We start from the raw sequence: 24430 nt of genomic DNA on the forward strand, positions 1-24430 counted from the left end.
GACCCAGGAGAATAAGACAACAAGTACCAAAGTAAATGACTTGTGTCTTTACTACACTTCCTCACCATCACCCAAACTCCCTCAGCGTAGATCAAACAGGACCGCCAGGGCTTAATAATCCCTCGTATATCAATGGCCACAAGCAGCCAGCAGCGATTGGAGGGAAGAAGAGAAGGAACTGAGGCAAAGGGGGATGAGAGAGAGAAGGAAGAAGAGATTGTGCCTTCATGTCTCCCCAGCACCCAAGGCAGATAAACAAGCCGGGGGAAGTGTGAAATGGGATGATAGATGCTGGGTGTGTATAAACAGTATCATTTAATATGAGAAGAGAGTGAGGGAGGGATGTAGCATGAAATATTGTGTGATATGAGCCAGAGAGAAAGGGTGGGGTTGGAGAGAGGAAATGAGGAAAGCAATATTTTTGTCTTGTGTCCCGTCCAGCCTGTGAAGCTCGAACGAGATATAGCAAACTGTTGGAAGTGGAGAAGATTGTGCTAATGTGGGCTTTTCTTTTGATAACGAAGGGTTAAGTTTATGGTGTAGTGAGGAACTAAGTGTTGAAATTTGTTTTCCACAGTTTTCTGTTTGAAATTTTATCCAGGCATTTATATTCTACTCACTCTCAACAACAACTGGCTTGTTGGCACTAATTCTATTGGTGCTCTGAGCTTAAAACACCCTTAACATGTAGGATTGGCTTCTTTTAAAATGTAAAAGGCTTTGACAAACAATATCAGGAATGAATTATGAAAACAATTTTTTTTTCTCGAGTTTAAGCATATTCAGGCCCAAATTTCCCTCATATAGGCAATGGCATGGGATTCTCTGTTCAACTGTGCCATGTCACTTCCGCTCCTAGGCGCGTCTCCCTCTAGCGATCCCTCTAGATATTTAGATGCTTGGTATTCAGGAAGCTAGAGAGGCAGTTTCTAGTTCTGAATGAGAAAGGGAAAGATGGCGTGGAAGGGAAAAAAGTATGAAAGGAGAACTACAGTATGAAGTAGAAAGGTCATCGTACAGGGTAGGCTAGACCCTGCAGCCATATTTCTGTTCTTCATAGATATAAGCATTCTCACACATGCTTTCATCTTTCCCTCTCACTTTTTGTACCTCTATTTATTTATCTTGCCTTCCTTCTACCTCCCTCCCTCTCGCTTTCTTTCCCTGCATCATGCAACAATGAGGAGAGTGTGGGCTCCTCAGCCTCCCAGGAGGTAGAGAACGCAGAGGATACATAATGGGCGTCTTTGTATGTTGTTTGTTTGTCTGGCTCACACCCCATGGGCTTATTTAAGCCACTTTTGGACAGACATGGAGCTACGGGATCAATGGCGAATTGAAACAAATGTGCTGTACGTAGCTGATTCTGCAACCCAGAGGATGGCGGAGCTGCGACTGACTAGGGAAGCTGTATAGCCCACGGGCTAGATGGCAAAGTCGATATACTGCTACTACCGTAACACCTCTGCCTCAATTTCTCCCTCTCTGTCTCCTCACTCTCTGCCACATCTTATCACCCTCTCTCTCTCGTTCTCTCTCTCTCTCTCTCTCTCTCTCTCTCTCTCTCTCTCTCTCTCTCTCTCTCTCTCTCACACACATTTGTTTACAGTCTTTGCCAAAACTGGCAACCACATCCCTACTTAAAAAAATTCAATATTTTCCACACTTTTTGAATTTGATTCCCTTATTAAATCAATGAAGGTTTGGCTCTCAACAATTTAAAGCAACTTAAGTAACACATAACTAAAAAGACCAATGAAGATCTATAATCACTTTTTGGCAGCTTCATTACCTTTCACGACTTGTCAGCACAACCTGAAAATGAGATCTGAGCAGCAAGCGAGAGAGGCCTTTTTTTTTCATCCCTTCCTATCTTCAGCCGAGGAAAGACACCCGCTTAAACAGACAAAAAAACGTCTATTGGGCCTTTATGCAAATTCCCTTTGTAATCAAGGTTAATTAGCTACAGTTGAGACATTTTAATCATCCAAAGTGTTGGTTAACGACTGTTAAAAGTGAAATGCCTGCTACAGTACCTGAATGTTATAGACATTGGTATGTTATCAACATGGAGCTGACCCTACTTCTCACATACACAAACCCACCCATGTTCATACTGTACACATACACACAAAGATTCAGAGTGGTAATAGATATGCATATATTATTATGTATCTCACTGTCTCTGAATCACTTACTCTCAGGCTCACACATTCCTTCACTGCACCATCGCTCCATTGTGATAACACTCTGCGAGGCATTAGGAGCTGCGTGACTGAGCTTTTATCAGATATTAGGGCCGTTCAAATGGATGATCCCAGTACTTTGCCGTGACCAACAGACAAAAAGCCCTCTCTTTTTGTTCGTCCCTCTCCTTTGCTCTCACTCTTCCTCCCTTATCCTTTTCTAAAAGCACAGCTGCAGTCATTTGTTACACCACAGGAAAAAAGTTTTTCCCAGGATTCCCTGCAGGGCCATATCCTCCAGACTTTATGGGGCCCTCCCAAAGGAACAGGAAGCCTTGGGGTGTCGTCACATCATCTAATAGGGTTCTCCCAAAGGCACACAGAACGGAAGAGAACCAGTCTTGTGTGTGTGTGTGTGTGTGTGTGTGTGTGTGTGTGTGTGTGTTAAGACAAAGACAGATAAAAAGCATTCTTGCCGTAAACTACTGCTGTAACACAAACATGTGAATCGCTTTACATTCCTACTTGAGTTATTTTGTGCCTTTGCTTATAATCAGAACCACGCTGGTTTGCACATACATGACTAAGACATGGTAACACTTATACACCCATACTGTACATTCTTTCTGCAGTTGCCCAAGAGCACGAGAGATAATAGAACTATATGACAGAACGCAGGACTCTTTTAGCTCATCTCAGCTTATCTTTCCAATTAATATCTGCCTGTGTGCCGAAGAGCAGGCTGCTGTGCGGTTAATGATCCGGATTACTGCTGCCTGCCGCCCCGCCACTCTCGCTGCTTCCTGGGAGCCCAATTCCTTTCGAGAGCTGCGATCTGTCTCCCCCACCCACCACTAGGACCTGCATCTCCCATCGTCATCCAATAGGAGGCACACTGAGCTCTAATGACAGATGCCTTGCACTTCCCTCTTCCTCTTTCTCTCTTTCTCATCTGTCACCTTGCTCTCCTGCAGTTGGACTCCCTGCTCTTTCAGACAATTTTAAAACACCAAACTGCGTCGTCTTGTGCATCCACTTCTCAGACGCACACTCACACACACCTCCATCCCTTCTCCCTCCTCCCCACCGTCATTTGAAGACAGAGGAGCATGGAGATGTCTCATTTACATCCAAGGTGGAAATGCACCCTCACCGTTACCTCCTCCTCCTCCTCCTCTTCCGTCACGGTGTGAACACTAATGAAGAAGAGATGAGTCCTCTCCTGTGCCCCCATTTATCTCAGCGCACAAGAGACATGCACTCGTCCCTGCCTCTCCGTCTCTGCCTCTCTCACTCTCCTGTCTTACACTTGCTCTGTCACCATGTCGAACGTGATGCAATGCTTTAATAGAAACATAATAATAACTTCATTAGCCGAGATGGATATTGTTTTTGGGAAAGTGTATTTTGAGTTAGGTCGATACCTTCATGGCTTGTTCTGCTGCATCCTTGAACCATTTATTAGCATGAAATAGCTTTGTTATTAGGGTGCCATAAACAAGAAATCTCCAATTAGATATTTAATTTCCCTTTCCTTTTCGAGGTAAACATAGCTAACACTATATATATTTTCATATATGTCTTTTCCAACAATCTTACATTAGCTACAGAATACTGTATAATAACTATCTGTTATTTCCATTTTTTCATGAGTTCACTTATTTTTTTCTTTTTGATAGGGAGTCTGCATGTTAGCTTGTCTTTCATTGTCTCCCATTTGTTTGCTACTTCTCAAATGTATGCCCCCTATCCTTTTGTAATATTTGCATCATCAAAAAAAACTTTTCTTTCCTTAGGTCTGTGTGTTATAGGTTTTTATGTTGTAATAAGCATCTAAAGTTTTTCACCTAGCCAGTATACTTAGTGAAAACCAACAAAAATGCCTTGGATGATATGTACAAAACTAGTCTTCTAGTTCTGTACATATCATCCAAGGCATCCTGTGGTTTCTCACAATTTAAAATATCTCATGTTTAACATTGAATATACCTTGACAGCATGCTAACATTGTTCTTTCAAATTCTGTGTCTGTTTCCTGTGATATGTGGACTATTTTTGTTTTTAGGGAAGTCTGAAAACTCTTACCCTTAAACCTTGTAAACATCTTATTGCTCCTAAGTGACTTGGCTCTCAAAAAAACCCTGCACTTTCCCTCTTTTCTTTCCCTTTACAGATGACATTCTCAGCCAGTCCATACTCAGACCCAATCCAGGTCACAACAAATATGGCTCAGGGAATGGAGCAACCCGAAATGTTGTGGGTAATGGGCCCAGTGCTGGCTGTGGTCCTAATCATCATCATCGTCATCGCTATCCTGCTCTTTAAGAAGTAAGAGGCTGTTCTCAGTCATTCTCCTCTGTTTGTGTGAGGCTGAACTACAAGGACACTTAGGTTTCTTTTGGTTGCATCATAAATGGTAATGAGACGTGCTCCCCTCTCCTACTTGCACCAGGTTGTTCTCACACCAAACTGTAATATTCATTTTCCTTACCATAATATACAGTGTCATGGTAAAGAAACCAAAGACGGATTGATTTGCCTTTCAGAAAATCCTCAATTTTTCCGCAACAGATTTTGGCCCAGTTGGTTGTTGTGTGAAGTGTCAGTTGAACTGGCAGCTGACATTGCCTGCTTAATGAAAGGCACAGTTTGGCTGTCAAAAACCCTTAGTTAGGAGTGAGAAATGTGTTTTGTCCAACACCATTGGCCATTTTAAAATAAGAAACCGAAGGCTGCAACAGAGGGCTTAACTAAAAGCTCAGGCAATATCTTATAAAAGTACTTCAGCTGCCACTGTGCAGCACACTGGTGGATACACGCAGGCCAACCAGGTGCTGGTGTGGTACAGATGAATGGATAATGATAGAACCATGGCTGAAACGTTTACTCAATTAAATACATACTGTACAGCACAACATTTGCTGGCTTCTACTATTACTAAACCGTGGGGTTTTGCTGCTTTTCTATTTTTTGTATCATTGAAAATTGAATGGCTTTGGGATTTGTTTGGCATTGGGCTGTTGGAAAAAGTGATGGGCATTTTATATTATTTCATTACTCTATACACAAAATGATTAATCAGTTAATCAAACAAATAATTGACAGAATAGTCATAACAAACATATTTGGGCTGCAACCTACAATTATTTTTGTTTTTGAATAATCTTTCAATTATTTTCCAAAATAATCTTTTGCCCCATAAAACATTAGAAAACAGTTGATGGCCTTCAAATATCCTAGATCACAAGGGGATTTAATCAAATGTCTTGCTTTGTCAAAACGCAATACAAATTAATTTTAATGTAAAGAAAAACAGCATACTCACATTTAAGAACCTCAAACTATTTGTTAATTAACTAATTGTTGCAGCCGTGTACAATAATAACGATAATGTGGTGTGGACACAATAAAAATATCATCCATGTTCTCCGTATGGCTCCATTACAAATTCTCCATTTCACATCATACTTTTTCTCCAAAATGCCATCCACAGCCTTGCAGAATTCTGTATGGCTGCTGTCTCTGCAAGACTTACAAAGGGACTGGTTAATAATAGGCCTTGAGACAGCTCACTGCTGAGTAGCACATCCTCTGTCTGGAAGCTCTTTCTCCATGTAGACACAGATCGACAGGAGGGACTGTGTGGAGGTGGCTGTATGCCTTTTTCACTGCGGACTGGCAGTAAATGTGCAAAGGAATAATCACACTCGCTTGGGTTGTTATTGCTACCTGCATATTCGCCAAGACCAATACAAGCAGTGAACAATGATGAGGTTGTTTTCCAAGTCTTCAGCGAGTGTTAAGATAACTTTCAACGCTGTTCTTTCCAGATGTGCTTTAGGTTTTTGGAAGAACTTGATTTAGCTCTCTGAAAATAGTACAGAGATTGAGCAAACTTTGAGTAAAGAAGCTATAGGTCCATATGGATAACAATTACATATTAATCCCTGCCCCCTCTCTTTTTGCCCTCTGTGAAAGCAGCAAACAGGAAAGGTGGGTATTGTCTTGTCACAGTTACATGAATCTTGACTTCATCTCCCACAACCCACATCCCTTTCATTTGTGTTGTGAAATCGGTGGTATTCATCAGCTCTTTAGGGTTGCAGGGTCAGCTTACTCTCAGCTCTGGTATTATACAAAAAAGTCCACTCAGGAAACATCTTTAATCTGATTTGTTCTGTTTTACAATGCATGATAAGTAGCTGACTCTGCAGCCCTTGATAAGTGGGGTCAAAGGAACCCCCAGGTCATGTACGTGTACTTGTGCATGTTCCACATCTAGTGCCAGTGTTCCTCCTCAGATCGTCCTGTCTGCCATGGTTTGTCTCCGTGCTGTGTTTCATTATCCAGCCAGTGTCAACGCACCCCTTTAGGATTGGCCCCATCTGAATATGCCAAGGCATCACCTGCTGCTGAATGGACCATTGTGAAGTAAATGCCAGACAGGGAAACTGCTGAAAAGGAAATGTTCCCATCTTTTAAGCTGACATTTTCCACTGAGACCCATTCGTCCACTTTTAGCCTTTTTTTTTTTTTACCCTACTCCCTGCTTCATCGTGGCTGGAGTCTCAACAAAGGGCCCTGTTATACTCTCATTAAGTGCACCCTGTACTGCATACATACTCATACACTCACACTGTGTGTGTGTGTGTGTGTGTGTGTGTGTGTGTGTGTGTGTGTGTGTGCTTGCATTTTCACACGTCTTAAACCTCACTTTTAGCCTGAGATAAATAACCCATTGAGATTGCTGCCATGTTTACTTTAGCCCAGCACTAAAGTGTGATGTAGATCCGCATCTGATTAGAACAGGGGTAGAGATGAGGGGTGTGGAGAACTGATTGCAGATGCCCAACTTTTCTACCCCCTCCCCCAGCCCAGCTCCAGCAGTGATCTCTGGGAAAACCGGATACGGTCTGGCTTAGCTCTTGGCTGGAGAGGAAAAGATTCATGTCATAGATTAGCCGTCACGCTGCTAGCATTAGCTTAAGCCCCTGCTGCATAAGATAACAGGTGGCTGTAAGGCCCAAGCCCCAGCGGCTAAGGTGGACTGGGTTAAGGCTGTGTGTGCACTACAAGCTTTATGTATTCTCACCACGCCTGGCTTCAACAGAAGGCCATGCTCCTGCCTAAAACCCACGCTCGCCTCTTGCAAATGGAGTGCAATGAGATGTGAAATTTCCACAGGGTGTCCTGATGCTTCCTTCCGCCCGTTTCCATTTGCAGTCAGAAGGCTTGTGAGTCTGCAGCTGTATCTGTGAATGTGTGTAGTTGTGAAAGTGAGAAATGTGGGAAAGCATACATCTGTGTGCCTGTTGTGTGTGTATGTCAACAGATGTCGGCTGTCTGAACATTAGATGACAGGCAGGCAGTGTTTTCTGTTCCCCTCTCTACCTGATGGACAAAGCTACGGTCGACTGAGCTGAGCCAGTCCGAGCTGTGCTGTTCTATTCTGTGCTATGCCACACTCAGCTAGGCCGTGCTTGGCAGCGCAGGTGCTGCAGAACTGGTCTAATTACCCAGTGTTGTGCCACCCAGCTGATGAGCTAATTACAGCATCCGCCTGTTTTCCTCTCAATCTGGAAAGCCAGTAAACACAATGTGTTGTTAGCACACACACACAGCAGCAAAAATCACACATTCAAATCTTTGCTTAACTCAAACACACACTCTCATGTACACATACCCACACAGCAGCTGTCACCTATCCAGCAGCGAACAAACCCAACCTAGCCCACTTCAGTGAAATGATGGCGTTTCTTCAAACACATTAAACTTCAGTTGGGAAACTAATGGGGGTAATGCCCTGGTACCTAGTGTCTCTTGAAGTGCTGGTCCTTAGTTTCGAGAACCATTAACTATGCCATTAACCTCATCAAGCGTGCAACACAATGAAAAAGTGTGCATTTCCTAAACAAAGGAGGTAACATTGATGTCAATCTTAATCATCGTGTCATTTTCACTTGCAGTTATTCGGAGGAATTGATAGCTAAGTTAGAGCTATTGTATTAAGCACGTTATTACAATGTGGTTAACACCTTATTTTCTGTTTTTGCCATCTCAGGAAACGGGCGTCACCCCTACCCAAAGATGAGCACTCCGGTGGAGTGAAAGACTCTCTGCTGGCCAACTCCTCTGACCCTGTTGAGATGAGAAGACTCAACTACCAGACCCCAGGTAATAAAAAACAGTCTAACAATCATCCATGTACCTACAAATTCTCTCCTTACCCTTAGCAACTGCCTTAAAATGAATTTATGGAGTAGGTGGTAGATATGGAAGGATTCCCTTGTTGTCGATGGTTGCATGATAACATAGTTGGATGTGTGAGAATTTAAATGCTGTGCAACAAAAATACAGCACCATATCCATCGCAATCACAACAAGAAAAAAAAATTGAATTCATGATAACTCTGAAATGATATGAACAATTAATCAACCCCCACTTGCTCTCATTAACCTGCTTAGTGGAAAACTGAGGATGGTTGGTTGAATTGGGCAAGTTTGTAATGTATCGTGTGAATGAACACTACGTTAATACTAAGTTATTCAGATGTGCACATTCATTCAATGTGTGTAAATAGTGCCCTTGTGACTGAGCAGGGTTCAACCTTAACTTCAAGAAAACTATTTACTTGCCTGAGGGTTGTCGGCTGCACTCTTAGCTGCCGTGCAAGCCAGATGCTGTTTGCTTTTATCATGGCACTTCAGCTTTTGTTCTGTAAATGAAGACAACCCACTTGCCTGAACACAATTTGGATTGTTTTGTCTGCTTGCCCGACATGGGATTTTACTTGCTCTGGGCCACTGAGCAACCCTTAGTTTTGAACCCTGCTAAGGATTTAAGGGATTCATTTCAAATTGAAAATGCTCCCTGAAATGTATCAGATGACCCTATTTTCTCTCATACCTTTAATTGGGTTTCTTAATATCTTCTTTGTCAAATGGTAGATATTACATTTTGGAATGATTTGTCTGGGTTTTTAGCCTTTCCAAAAGCAATCTACTTCTGCAATGAACACCTGCCTGTTCTTTTGATGGATCTCTTGTTTATTAGTGCTTTGTAGCAGGTGTTGCTGTACAAAATTCATGTGTTCTCCTTATTGTGTTATTTATTCTGAGGCTGTAAATCGGACCAGTTCTCGAAAATGAACAATTGGTCAATAAGAAAAAATAAATAAATCATGCTCACCATCATACCCAGCTCTGGACGGTATCAATGGAGTATGGGCAAGTGAATTTACATTCCATCCACGCACAGTGGTGAATTGAGGTGGGGTTGGGGGTAGGGGGGGTTGTGTCAGGGTGCTCGCTTCAGCATCAGCCTTTTTCCTCCTGATCTCCTTCTTCCTCCCCCGGTCCGCGCTCCTCCTCCCTTCGTGAGCTCCTTTCATTCACCCTCTCTGGTAATGAGTCCTGCTGCCTCTGATGTCAAGGTGAGCCAGGCAGAGGGAACAATGGAGCTGAAAGAAAATGTCAACCCCAGTGCACACACGTTTGTGCTTGTTTCTGTGTGTGTGTGTGTGTGTCTGTGTGTGTGTGTGTCTCTCTCCCTTCTCACGGGTTATTAAAGATCCCATTTGCCATACACACACACAACCGCTTTGAACCCCTGCAGAGGAATTAAGCAGTGCTGCCGCTCTAAAAGAACCCTGTTCTCCCGTCCTCCCACTCCACTTCTTCCCTCTTCTGTCTTCCATTTCCCCCGTAGGGTTATCTCTCTCCCCCTCTTTCTCTGTAAGACAACATTTCTCTACTTCTTTCTCTCCCTTTCCACCTTGCTGTTTTCATCTAGAATGGTTATTATCAAAAATCACCAAGGGTCGTGAATATGTGCAAGATTCCAAGGTTGAGCTGAGTGAATATTGAACAGTCCATCCCTCTGTCCTTTTAGCTTTTTCTCTCTTAGATTCACCCACAGAAGGTGAACATTCCTGTTCTGATTCTGATTGTTGTCAAGTGGTCTAACCGATTGCAGCCCCTGTCTCCAGCATGATGGTTTGTTAAAGAGACCTTGGCTGCGTCTTTTGGCACTTCAGCAGCAGGCGTTTGGTTCAATGAGTAACTGACCTGGTTTATCCTTGGCAGACCTGGTTCAGATAGTATTTGCAAATACCTAACTGACATCACTTGTGTTTGACACTTCAGATGAAGCATGTAGTGCAATTTACAGTAGGTAGTCACAGAGGAGTATTTTAATCTGCAATGGGGGAATATTACCAACATTTTGGGTGCAATCACTTTCATTTTACCTTCAATTAAAGTGGTTTAGATTATCTGGCAAACCTTGTTTACAACTAATTATATGACCACCATTCATGTTTCCAAATCTCAGTGCTTACTTTGGTGATTGTAATGTGATCACCGATTTCCATAAAGATAATGGCCAAAACATTTAAAATACAATAAAGTGGGAATTTTCTTTAACACTGAACATGTAGTGTTAGTAGTAGTGCAGTTTACACTGAGCAGTCACAGGGGAATGTTTTAAAGTCAGGCTTTGTATGTAATTCTGTTTAACCACCTAAACTACACTACTAAAAGGTTATTTGCAGATACTGTCTGATCCTGAGCCATCCCCATTGATTGAGTGTTCTTCTTCCTCCCTCCTTAACTTTCCTCTCTCCACAGGTCCCAGCTCTCATCGCTGCCCCAACACTCCAAGTTAGTCTGCTATCTCACCTACTGTGTATTTCCCACACATGCAGTTTCTCCCCCTCTCTTACTTGCTCCTGATCCCATTCTCCTGTTAAAATCCTGACAGACATCACAAGCCCACAAGCTTGTAGCCTCTGGCGCTCCAAGGATGCCGCAAAGTCCTGTCTTTGGCTGTGAACCTCCCACAACATTTTTTTGGTGCGGATGCAGAGGACTAAAGCGTTTCATGGATAGTTGAGCAGTGCGGACAGTTAGTCTTGCCATACATTAGCCTTGTTATCTATGGCTTCACTCTCCATTTACCCAACAACATGGCTGTAAAAGACCTGGGTGAACATGCACAAACACATATACAGGGGCGTTAATGTGCTCATAGGTCCCTCAGTGCAATAGTATTAAATTAGTATAATAGGTCAGGTCTCATCTTGTGCTGTGGCCATAGTTACCAGCCATTAGCATTACAGCAGTAATGAGCTTGCAGCAGTCACTCATCTGAAAGCATGACCCATGACTTTACAGATGTGCTCAACCAAAGGCACTAATGTTAACTGATGTACTGTATATTTTTTAAAGTGTCTTTCTGATCTTTGTGTGACCTAAAGGCTATATGTAAGGTTAATGGTGCTTCATGGATAACTTTAGAGTCTCTTCATGCGTTGCATACAGTTAACTTTTAACACATGAGGCAAGATCCCAGCAATCCTTTTAAGCACAGAGCCTTGCCAAGTTCAGAGGCACAGGGGGAATTTGTGTCGGTAGATTAGCAATAAATCATCCAATAACTCTGCGATGAGAAATCTAGAAAGGGGCAGGGGGGTTGTTTGAAATTAATCCAGCCCAAACGCTACAGGCTGGGCCGAAAGATAGTCTATTGTAGAGAAAACGAATTCAAAGAAATGAGTTTTGGCTGGTGACCAGTCAGTTTTTTTTCCTCTCTGGAAAGTGACAGTGTGACAGATTCATAGAGACTTCTGGGTTCTTGCTATGATCCCACCTCTGCCACCAATTGAGCGTTGTGGAGTCAGAGCGATGTCTGCCTCCTGCTTCCCTCCAGGAGCATGCTTACCCAGTCACTCATGTGCATCGTCGTGCCAGCCCCACCCCTGTCCTCCTCACTTAGCATGACGATATCACCAAATGTCACCAAATGTCACCAGCCTGTTTCAACTTGTGCGCTCTCTCCTCTCCCTTCTCCCCCTCTCTTCATGCATTGTTGAAAAAAGTGCACTCTCGTCACTGTTACACAGCCACCTCATGGTCCCACTGGCAGCCTCACTCACCCTGTGGTCCAACCAGTGTTTGTCTAAGTTGATTTGCATGTCTGATTTAGGAACAGCCATATCTCACTCTTTTCTTTGTCTTCTCCCCCCTTCCTCTTCATCCTCTTTCTCTCCCAGGAATGAGGGAGCACCCACCCATTCCTGTCATTGACCTGGCTGACCACATAGAGCGACTGAAGGCAAACGACGGCCTCCGATTTTCCCAGGAGTATGAGGTAAGATCAGTTTCCTTATTTTTCAGGCATATGAATGAGTTTCTTTATTATCGTGTCTGGGAAGAAGTTTTGTGTTTATGCCTCTCTGATCTCATAAGCATGTATTCTAATAGATTATGGAAGACCTCATTCACATACATTCTTCAGTCATTTTTACAACTCTATTACCAATCCCACCAGGAAACTAACAGTTAACTTTGAATGCAGCGAGATGCTTTTTCACAAAACTAGCAGGTGGCTAGTTGTTTAAGCAATCTGTGTGTGTTCCCCAAAGAATGTTATTTTTCAGGCGGTCTCCCCAATGCAACTCTGTGAGGGATTATCTCTTGTAAGTGTTCTTCCTCCAAAAAAGGGAATGAATTTACATTTAAAGTGGCACATAGTTTGTTTGGGGACAAAGCAAGGCCAGATGAAGAGGAGAGAAATCTTAGAAAACCGAAGAACAAGAGCTATCTTTTATTTATTTGTTCTTAATGTTCGATTTGTGTTGCCTCATCAGCTCTGTTCCTCACATTGATGGATCCAACAAGGCTTTAGGAATGATTTTAGATCTTGGCTTTTTTTTACCTTCACCTGCAAGTTTATGTGATTGTGTTTGTCTGAGACCAGCAGATGTTGATGTTTACAGCATGACATTTGCTGTACAATTTCTCACTCCCAAGAAAAACAGCAAATTTATTTTGGCGACCTCATGGCCTTTCCCGGAGCATCACCACTAGCCAAAACTGTCTTGTTATCTGCGCTGTCTGGTGTTTACCGTTTAAGTAACATCTTTTTGATAAAATGACCATGCAACCATCTGTCCAGTGGCATTGCCCGCATGAAAAAATCATTAAGAACCATATTGGGTGCTACATTAATATCCAATGTTTGTGTATTTTGTCTTGCATGAGTAAATTGGATCCATGAATTTGTTCAGATTTCATACGTTTTAATCCTGCATAAACAAGGTTATAGTGGAAGGTTTTAGAGTGGTTTTGATTCAACTCCATGGTCTTTTTTGTGGATGTAGTTTGTGGTGCAGCTGCACTGTATTGAGGTGTTTCTAATATTTTGTATCAGTGTACCCTTATCAGTAAGGGTTAGTCTATATCCACAACGTTCCACTTCTGGGATTGCTCCTATGCCGCCGGAAATTCCGCTGGATGCCACTCTTTTTTGGCCAGTTGTCCGTTACCTTCAACTTTTTTCTCCCATCCCGGAATGGTGTTTGGACTAGCCAGACCCTCCTCCGCAGCGCTATGGAAGAAGGACAATGCAACACTACTAATATATAATATGATATAAATATATACAACATATTCATGTGATTCACTCTTAACGTTAACATCTAACTGGGGAGATAATTAGGTATTGGTAAAAATCTGCACTCAATTAAGTGCTTTCTTGTTTTGCTCAGTGCTTCTCCAGCACATAACCCCTCCAGCCGGTTGAGTTGGTATAAACAAATCAAGCCAGGGAAATGGCTTGTATGACTGCAGGCAACTAGCCCGGGCCCTGTTCCCTCTCCGCACCAGTCATTCAAGGCCAGGGAAGACCCCCTCCATGGCCCGGCAGATGGCCGACCATCTCTGTGCCAGCAAAGACTGTGTGGCAGAGCTCACGGTGCTTCGTCACAGACAAGTTCGCCGGCTGCTCCCATTGCGCCTTACCCCAAGGCCCAGAGTTTCCAGAGACCTCACCACTTCCTCTCCCTGATTTTTTAAGGCGGTCTGACATTTTCTTTAGAAATAACTCCCGTCCACATCACACTGAGGAATGAGTACTCAAGGTAATGAGCAGAATTTGACAATCAGGCATCCTGCAGCTCCCCCTAACAGTCTTTTTTTTTTGTAGGAAGCAATATCACGCAGCAGACGTCCTAGCATCATTATGTTCATTTGAAAGCATTTCCAGTATGTCAGTGAGATTGGGCATTGCTTCTTACCTTTTTCTACCGTCTCTACCTAACTTGTTTGCTAGTTGTCATCAGTCTAGTGTGCCTGCTGTGTTCACTGAGCTCTCAAATGGATGTGACATGTTTTGACTGCAAACAAAATCTTTCTCTTTGTTCTGGCGGGCCCGGACAGAGAAATTGGCAGCAATAGGCCTATACCCACATGACTCTTAATGCTGATTTGGAGTTGTAGTGGAAGATTTTTTCCATATGAACACTTCATGTTTTTTCTTGTTAAGAAACAAGTAGAATGTACATGGCTTTCTCTGGAAATAAAATTTGAGTCTAAATAGCTTGTATTTAACTTGCCATATTTTAACATATGCATCTGCCATCTATAGGACAACATAGTGAGAGCTAGAAAGTTCCCATTATCATATACTGTAAGAGCAATTGAAAGCCAATTTGCTGTACCTGGGATTTACAAGTTAACTGACATAAGCTTGATTGTTATAGTAAGCCTAGGGCTGTACGATTATGGCCAAAATGATAATCACGATTAGTTTTATCAAAATTTTGATCACGATTATTCTCACAATTATTTGTTGATTTTAACAAAAACAAATTTTATCGTCACATAGGCTATTTATAACTGCAAGAGGGAGTGTGATGGACGCTACTCACAGAGAGACGGCTGACTCATTATGAACGGTTTCAGCACGGGTCGAATGGTGGATACACACGTTGTGTGTATGAAATGTCTGTATCGTCACTGCGCTGCATTTTTATGAACTATGATATTCTGGCCATGGGTCACATCTCTGGCCCAGGTCCAGCAGCTCCTTCTCACACGCTGTTACTCTACCAACTGAAGTTTAGTGCATTCAATAACTTCTTCTGTGTTCTTCGCCCGTGGCGGCCGCGATAAAAAACTAAGATTGGACAGATAGTCTAGCTGCTAGCTGTCTGGATTTACCCCGCGGATATGAGGACCAGTTGTGAGCATAGTTCTTATAAACTGACCTAAGTTTAAAATCACAACACAATGAAAAGCGGAAAGTAACAGGTCAACTGGCCGAAAGGATTGACAACTGGCTGAGAAGAGTGACATCTGGCGGTATTTCCGGTACCACCAGAGCAATGGATATAGACTAACACTCACTGATAAGGGTGTGGGCAAAATATTACAAACACCTCAATGTAGTGCAGCTTCACCACAAACTACATACACCAAAATGCAATCCCGGAAGTGGAACATCTTGGGTGTATATAATAGTATGGCAAACCACATCGGGCTCATGTGCAGCTTAGGACCACAGACACCTTTTAAAAATGCTATTTTGCTCATAACTTTATGACCCAGTGGCCCCATTACAAAAACTTCCTAAGTCTGGAATCCTATCTTATCTCAGTTTAGGATCACATTTAGGACTTTTGGTATTACAGAAACATTTCCTAACTGCATTTAGGATAAAATCCTATCTTATCTGAGGATAGAGATGTAGCTATTACAAAACCATCCTGACTTAGGAATTTCCAAACTTAACTTAGGATAGCATAGACCCTGTCTTAAATTCAAAATACCTATCAAAAATGGCAGCAGCACCGTTGTTAGGTCTGTATGGCAATGAAAATGATGATGGAGAAACAACATGAATACAGAAAGAAAACGATTAAAAGGCTACTCAAACTGATGACGGCACAACATTTCCCGGATTAAGACAATTCATTTTGAATTGGCTGATAATGAAGAAGAAAACATCCCTCTTGTTTTGTCAATGATAGCTATCTAGAGAGCCAGAGGTATTACAGCTTGTCCATCTCGAGTAGCCGACAGTTACATTCTAATCAAAGATACAGGCGTGACAGGACGAGTGCCAGTTGAAGAATCAAATTTACAATTATAGTTAGAATTTCTTAAATTAAGAGAAGATATTGGGTCGGAGATAGGACACAGACATGCGTTTGGGAATTGCTTCTGTAATAGGAAGATAGTACTTTACTTATCTTTGAAACTAAGCAGTTAGGATAGGCCCCAGTTAGGCCCCAGGATCCTAATCTTCACTCTCTCCAGGCCACAGCTTGTGGCATTATTTTTGTCCATTATCCAATAATAATAATTATTATGTTTGAGCTGTCACATTTTGACACAAGATAACCACTAATAATTAAATAAGTGTTACAGCCATGTTAAGTAAGTAAAGGTATTTCAAAGGTGTCATTCTGACTCCTGCTGGATTTGCAAGGCGAAAGGTCTGGGGAATTAGTGGACATGGTTCCGGTGTGAGCAGAGGTGGATCGATTCAGAATAACAAGTGAGACTGTGACATTATCGAGCCATGGGATGGGAGGCAGTCACATATCTCCTGAGATCAATACGTATGCAGTCTACTGTTATCTTAGCCTGAGAGACAAATGATTTAAGACAAGACAAAAAAATAGAAAAAAAAGACAAGACTGGGCAACAGAAATATAAGATGAGAAAATAAAAAACAGCGGATGAGAAGAATTATGTTTACCGCAAGAAGCCATGCATGTGACTTCTCAGAATTAGTCATTCAATGGGGCTTCTAAAGGGAGAGAATATGTGTTTATGGTTGGCTGCAAGCTTCAGCAAAACTTTACACATTTTCCCGCTAAATTGAACAGGCACCCAGATAGCTCAGTTGGTAAAGCGGGCGTCCATATATAGAGGGTTGCTCCTCAACGCAGCAGGCCTGGTTCAACTCCAACCTGTGGCCCTTTGCTGCATGTCCTTCCCCCCTCTCTCTCCCATTTCATGTTTTCTGCTGTCCTATCAAAATAATGGCTGAAATATACTTTTTTTTTTTTAAATTAAACATTTTCCTCATGTTGGATTTACATTTGGAGAAATATGTTTGCTCTCTTGGCTCAGTCTATGAACAATAGCCTTTTTGGTTTATTTAAATCCTCAAAACAGTTGCACTTACATTACTGCTTTATTATTAATCAAAGCACACAATCTCCCACACAGTATAAAACCACTTACCTGTAGCACTCCACTGTTGCTTTTTAAGAGGCATGATGTTGGTATATGTTCCATTAAAAGGCTTTGTTGGCCATAATATACTGCGGTTGAATGGGTGACAGCAGACAGTAGGGTAATTGTTCCCAATGTCCTTACACTCCCGTCTTGCTTCATTTTATCTATGTAACACTCAAAAGCTTCCTTTTGTGCTTCTATGTTCTTTTTTTCCATTCTTTATGTCGGTGTCTCTCTGTCCACTCTTTTTCTCACTATGTTTCTGTCTCTTTTTTTTCCTACCCTCTCTCACAGTCTATTGATCCAGGCCAGCAGTTTACCTGGGAGAACTCCAACATGGAAGTCAACAAGCCAAAGAATCGCTATGCAAACGTCATTGCCTATGACCACTCCAGGGTGGTGCTCACCTCTGTTGATGGTAAGAGCTCATGTAACCACTCAACCCCTTTGGTAGCCATTGACAGAGGCTGCCATAGCACTGAGACCTCCTTCAAATGTACCACGGACATTTTGTATGCCTGCAGCTGCTGTTTTAGAAATCCCCTAATCTGACCCTTTTTTTCGTGCAACCTTATTAGATCAATTAAACTACACTGTGTAATATATCAGTTAAATCCTTAATTATTGTCTTTGTAACAGCCGTTCCAGGCAGTGACTACATCAATGCCAACTACATTGACGGCTACAGAAAGCAGAATGCCTACATTGCTACACAGGGCCCACTGCCAGAGACACTAAGCGATTTCTGGAGGATGGTGTGGGAGCAAAGATCCAACACCATCATCATGATGACCAGACTGGAGGAGAAGTCACGGGTAAGGAGAGAAAGTGCCATTTACTATAAAAGGTTAACAGTCACTGACTTCATTCCATATTGGTTAATTTTTTATGATGTAATGATGTGTTGACATGTGCATATGTAAAGATATAAATTTATTACATACATTGTCAATACATACATACAATCACTATACATTATTTAATTCTGAATAATCATTTTTAAATATGACTAAATTATAAAGCTTAAAAGCTTATAACAATAAAAAGCCCAGAAAAAAATAAAAAATTTAAAAATCTATATTTGAGGCCTTGAAAAGTGTTGTGTTCTCCATACTCGTCCATGTCCATACTCATTGAAATCCTTCAGCAAGTCTCTTTCTTTGTACCAAAGACATAAAACAGATTTCCTTCTTCAGCTATGGGGAAGTGCAAGTTACTTGGCTTGAAAAAAAATTATTTAGGGCTAGTTGCTAACAACGTATTTGAAGCCTACTGCTAGGAAGAAATGAAAACTAAGAGGCAATTTTTAGAGCTCTGTGTGATAAACATGTTCTCCTGCTTTGATCTCAGACTCGCAGCTGCAAATACAGTACATGGACAGAGACAAAATCACCACACATAAGGATCTTAAAGAGAAATATAACTGCCTCTCAGCCTGTCCCCACCTTCTTCACACATTTTAGAATCTATTGGCCTGACAACACTACGGTGGGAGACATAGAGAACCAAAGCGCATTTCACCAATGGGGGTAAAAGCATTTCTTGCCCATTTATGTCAGGGAACCTTAAAATCTTTAGATGGTCTTGAGCTGGAATTTCCAAATCAGAAGAGGATGTTTAATTACACTCTTAGCATGTAAGGTTTTGATCAACATTGCTGACATTTATACTATTGAAAGAGGTTTCCATAAACAATATAAATAAAAGGTTCAACAGCTTTAAAAAAAAAAATGTTAACGTAAGTATTCCTTGAGCACTGGTGTATATTACAATTACAACGTCAGCTTTACAGAAAGGTACATTTTTTGTTAAATTACACATGACAGTATGTTTGTAATATTAATGTCTGTCACAAATTTTTATTGACTTTGAACTGTGAATTGAATTGATTAAATAGTTTTTGCATTAGTCCCGAAAATTAAAATGTTCTAATATGTGAAAATTTTTATGAAAAGTCCTATCAAACTACAAACTGCATCATTCACACAATGCTTGCAAGTTGCTAATAAATAGACATTTAATACTGTAGACAAAACATAACAAAAAAACTGTACAGCACTGTTTGTACAGCACGGTGGCTCAGTGGTTAACACTGCCTCACAGCAAGTGCAGAGTTTGATCCCCAGTCTGGTGCATTTACAGAAATATTGTTTAATGTGCATTGTCCTAATCCAATAATTAAATCTTATTAGAGACATGGTATGCCACATTTTTAGCGATTTCTGTTATTTATTACATCTGTTATATCTTTTACATAAACAGACATCCTCTGTTTCTCTCTCACATATGCACGCAGACATATACATATGGTGAGTGAGTTAACCTCCCACCACACAGCCAGACGTCTTATGCCAAACAGAGCAGGAACTTGAGAAATCTGATGAGATCCGGCAGCAGGCAAATTTCAGCTTCCTTTAGCACAATCATTACCAGTTAGTGAAACCCTATAAGGTCAGGACTTGAAGTGAGACTAGAGGTATTACTCACACTCGCTTTTTGCGAGGGAGAATATGCCACCTAACCTCAGACAGCACAGAGATATTCATTACAATGGTGACTGCAAATCCATATGTTTGTACTGCAAGCGGTTCCCCATCACGCAATTGAGTTTCTTCTGCAAGGTCTACCTATGCCTCTGAATGGGAGCTGTCACCAGGGGAGGTGAAATGTGAGGGAAGGGGGTGGGGTATTTTAGCACAGTTTGTTTGTCAATTTCTACCAACGCGCTGAGACAGCCCAGGTGCTTCCAAATGTCAGCTTGGTAGTGCGGTATCAATATGATTAGCTTACCCGCGCCACATCTCTTCCTCTTGTGTTATCCAAATCAATAGCAGCAAGTCTATGCAATTCTGACAGTTTGCATCTGCTCAGTTTATATATGTAAAAAGAGAGTTAAGCAGACTTGGAGAGATTCCAGAATCTTTACTTCTAGCCTGAGTAGCAAATGTAGCATGAGTATCCAATTGCCTGCCCTATTTTTGACTCTCTCTCTAACACTAGTTTAGGACATATTCGCCCTACGTTTTTAGAACAGACGCCTTATTATTGCTGTTTTAAAACCGGAGTCAAACTCCAGGGACAGCCAGTAATGACTATTATCAATCTGATGAGGAAGGGTTTATGTAAATGTTTGAGTGAATGAGAGTTCAACCATTTTAAAAATCCTTTTTTTCCAGTCTAATGCCAATTGATCCTTGCCAAACAGAGGGAGTGAAGTGACAATTGTGGCAAAGGGCAGTTTGTCATTTTTATAAATATACACAAGGAAGTAAAGCCACTCAATGCCAGTGTTTGGAGGAGCTTTAGCCTCATTCGCAGTGAAGTTAGTTCTGTGCACATATGGAACCAGGTGGCTAGACCTGCTGTCCCCTAACAGCAGGCGTGAACAGGCTTTTAGACACATCTTCCTCCACAATGCAGGGCCCAATCAACACAAATACGCCAAAAGCATACATGACAAAGGGTCGCGAACCACCCAACAATTAGGTAACTGAAAATGAACGCAGGCCGGTAAAAGACTAAATGGCCTTTTTAATACCCTTTTGAAGCCTGCTTCAAATGCAGACACACATGGATGCACATGCTCAAATCTCTTGTGCTCATTTTTTAGTCTTCAGTTTTTAATTAGACAGTGGACAAAGCCCCTGATCTGACCTCTCTAATGTTCCCTCCTTGTTAAACAGTTTGATCTTACAAGCCTTTCACAAGCCTCATGGTGGATGTTAGCAGCAGTTCACTCCTGACAGTGTGCCCTCTCTCTGCCAGGTGAAGTGTGACCAGTACTGGCCATCGCGAGGAACAGAGACTTATGGAATGATCCAGGTCACCATGCTGGACACTGTGGAGTTGGCCACTTACAGCGTTCGTACTTTTGCCCTCTACAAGGTACAATACTTCCTTTTTCATTTACACTTAACCAAATAGAGAGACATGCTCATAAAGGACATGTTTCCAGCTGGTAATTGGAATTCATCATTTCTGGGGTCACATTTTTAAATGTAATTTCTTGTTTTTCTGAAGACAGATAAAGTCTATTACCACTGCTGTAATTGGGTTTTATCATCCAAGATTGGTCTCTTGTTCTCTAAAAGTCAATAAAATATTTCAATTTGATTCATATACTTCAGTGCCATGACGATGTCACTGATGTGTGCTTTAGTTCTTTTCTTCCTGTTAGAAATTCTGACGTTATTATAATTCCTAATTAAATGCAAAGTCTCCAGCTGGTTTCTATCAGGAATGATGACAAGGCCAAGAAACCTTTTTAATTAAAAAAATATACCCTTTATCTACAACTACACTTTAAAATGATCACAGCCATTAAGTAGAACACATTATATGCTGCTATCAAAGTTATGAGTGAACTGGAGAACTTTGCTTAAAATAGCTACATTTATGATAAAATGACTAGTGCCAAATGTGTCAAATTTCAACTGTAGAATTTCAGCTCCCTTTCATCAAATCAGTTTGACCTTAACCTGACCTTAAAATGTTTGTTTTTCTCAGCTTGACAAAATGAAACTTCAAAAATCATCAAAACCATGTCAGGGTATCCACCTAAGCACAAACTTACATCTTTCTACTTCACTGATTCTTCTGACTCTCCTGCAGAATGGCTCCAGTGAGAAGAGAGAGATGAGACAGTTCCAATTCATGGCCTGGCCAGACCATGGGGTGCCAGAGTACCCTACCCCCATCCTGGCCTTCCTACGGCGGGTAAAGGCCTGCAATCCTCCAGATGCAGGGCCCATGGTGGTCCACTGCAGGTAGGTGTAGACTGAAACAAGCTGTGTATTTGTGCATACAGTAAATAAACTGCTAATTGTCACCATCACATTTATTTATTTTGCATGGCTTGTTTTCTTCATAAGTGAAAAGGTTTGGTTAAATCAGGGTTGTGTTCTTTAATCAAAGATCAGTGCCAATACCCCACAAAGGACACCGCATTCAACATGCTGAAATCCTGTTTTGGCGGTCAAGACCTTATTTTCTTCTCCATGAATTTGACCTGGATAGTTATTTGTTTTCTTTCGTTCCAGCCAGTTGAAAAGCCCCTCAGGATGCCTGTATATTCACAAAAGTTTTGCAGATTCTGCAGCAACAATAAAATTATGCTCCAGCTCTTGTGCTAGAGGGTGTAAATCAGCTAATCTAAAAGGCAAAATGTCCAGTTTTCAGCTGTCAAGCAGAGACAACATAATAGAACTGAAAAATGTACTGACTTTTTACCACATTCAGATGAACATTTGTACACACATGTAACCTGATGTTAACGCAAAATTGCATTTTGATACACACACATATGCGTACATCACAATAAGGCTTTTTTTTATAAAAATTGCAGCCCCTGTCATTTTGGTTTTCCTAACAGCCCTCATAATCTCTCCCTCCATACAGCTGAAATTCCATCTGCTTGGAAAGAAGCGGTGGGGCTTCCTCTTTTTAAGGGAGGTCATCAGGCTGACCTAAACAAATTACAGGCTAATTTCCATCTTGCTTTGTGTGTTTAAGGTTCTGGAAAAACATCATCTTAATGTGATTGGTATCATCTCCGGGTCACAGTCTTACATTTGATCTGGGTATGGTTGTGTTACAGTTACCAAAAAAGTACTCTATGAAATTACATCCGCATTAGATACCAAACAACACTGCGCTACTATATTCATTGATCTTGCCAAAGCTTTGGACCACAATACACTCATTCTCAGACTTAGCAGCATTGGTGTCACTGATCACTCACTGGTTTGGTTTTCCAATTATCTCTCGCAACGTGTAAGATATGAAAACCTTTTCTACCCCTTCTCTCCCGGTCTCCAGGTGTGTCCTCCAAGGCTCCATACTTGTCCCCACACTTTTCTCAATTTACATTAATAACATCCCTCAGGCAGCTGGCAATTCCCTCATTCACTTATATGCTGATGATACAATTATTTTTGCCACTGGTCTATCCCCGGATACTGTTCAAGCTACCCTGCAAGATAGCTTTTCCCAACTACAGCAGTCTTTTTCCCAACTCAAACTCACTCCAGACTCACTCCAAAACTAAAGTCATGTAGTTTTACCATAATGGTACTACGCTTTCTCCCGCCCTTAACATTTCCACCTGCAAGTGGGCTATTCTAGAACAAGTCACTGCATATAAATACTTAGGCATCTGGTGGGAAACCTCACTTGCTTTCTCCATCCACATATCAAAACTGCACTCTAAGGTCAAGACCAAGCTTGGCTTCCTTTACAGAAATCGCTCCACTTTCACTACTTCTGCCAAACTTACTCTCATTCAAATGAACATTCTACCCATGTTAGCCTATGGTGATACCATAGTCATAATCAAAAACACTATCAAAACTTGACACTCTTTACCACTCTGCTATCAGGTTTGCCACAAATGTCCCCTTCAATACACACCATTGCACCCTATATTCATCTGTCAACTGGCCCTCCCTTCACATTCAGCGTAAGAGTCACTGGTTCACTTTCATATACAAGACCCTTCTTGGCCGATCGCCTCCTTACTTAGGTCACCTGCTGCAGCCAAAGCCTTTCATATTCAACACCTGGTCCTCACTTCATCTTCAATTAAGCTTTCCCAAAACCAACTCTGCCTCTGGTCTTGTATCTTTTCAATCTTCTGCCGCTCGTGACTGGAACGTTCTGCAAAATATTCTAAAACTGGATAAACTAATTTCCATTTCAACCTTGAGAACTATCATATCATCCTTGTTTACGGACATATGTAGTTGCTTTTCTACATAGTAGCATTTCCAGTTGAATATTTTAATGGGTTCCTTCTCTCTCACTCAACTATGCTTATCTCGTCATAGGTGTTTACTGTTTTCTGCGTGGTATTTCAAATTGTATTTATTGAATTTCTGGACTGTATGTATTTCTAATATCTAGCCCACCTTCCCTTTCCCTAAATGGCCGCCATTGTAAATAAGATCTTCTTCTTCTTCTTAAGGACTTGCCAGTAAAAATAAAGTTGAAATGAAATAAATTAAAAGTACACACAGCAAAAAAAGCTGAAGGTTAGAGAAATTAAGTTTAATTTAAATTAAGAAGTGTAAAGAAAAGTCTTGTACTTGAGACGTTACATAGAACAGTAAAATCCTTCTCACAGGAGATATTTATTGTTTAGGTCGTTTGTTTCAATCATAGAGCAATTAAGTTCACATTTTCATGCAAACTGACACCCTATATTACAACATATATAG

General features: G+C 41.4%; 1 protein-coding gene across 28 annotated transcripts in view; it reads left to right on the forward strand.

Moving 5' to 3' along the window:
• LOC117954876 (receptor-type tyrosine-protein phosphatase F) overlaps positions 1-24430 on the forward strand; it is a 170369-nt gene that overhangs the window by 134564 nt on the left and 11375 nt on the right. For 12 of the 28 annotated variants that reach the window (XM_034888920.1, XM_034888928.1, XM_034888936.1 and 9 more), the window contains 9 exons: positions 4360-4514; positions 6165-6179; positions 8248-8360; positions 10815-10847; positions 12239-12336; positions 17511-17634; positions 17856-18031; positions 20982-21101; positions 21828-21982. In XM_034888920.1, the coding sequence (XP_034744811.1) occupies positions 4360-4514; positions 6165-6179; positions 8248-8360; positions 10815-10847; positions 12239-12336; positions 17511-17634; positions 17856-18031; positions 20982-21101; positions 21828-21982 (989 nt within the window). The remainder of the gene's footprint in view (positions 1-4359; positions 4515-6164; positions 6180-8247; positions 8361-10814; positions 10848-12238; positions 12337-17510; positions 17635-17855; positions 18032-20981; positions 21102-21827; positions 21983-24430) is intronic. The other 16 variants (XM_034888923.1, XM_034888941.1, XM_034888947.1 and 13 more) reach the window with 5 other exon arrangements.

This window comes from Etheostoma cragini, chromosome 12, assembly GCF_013103735.1.
Source record: "Etheostoma cragini isolate CJK2018 chromosome 12, CSU_Ecrag_1.0, whole genome shotgun sequence".
NCBI classification, from domain to species: Eukaryota; Metazoa; Chordata; class Actinopteri; order Perciformes; family Percidae; genus Etheostoma; species Etheostoma cragini.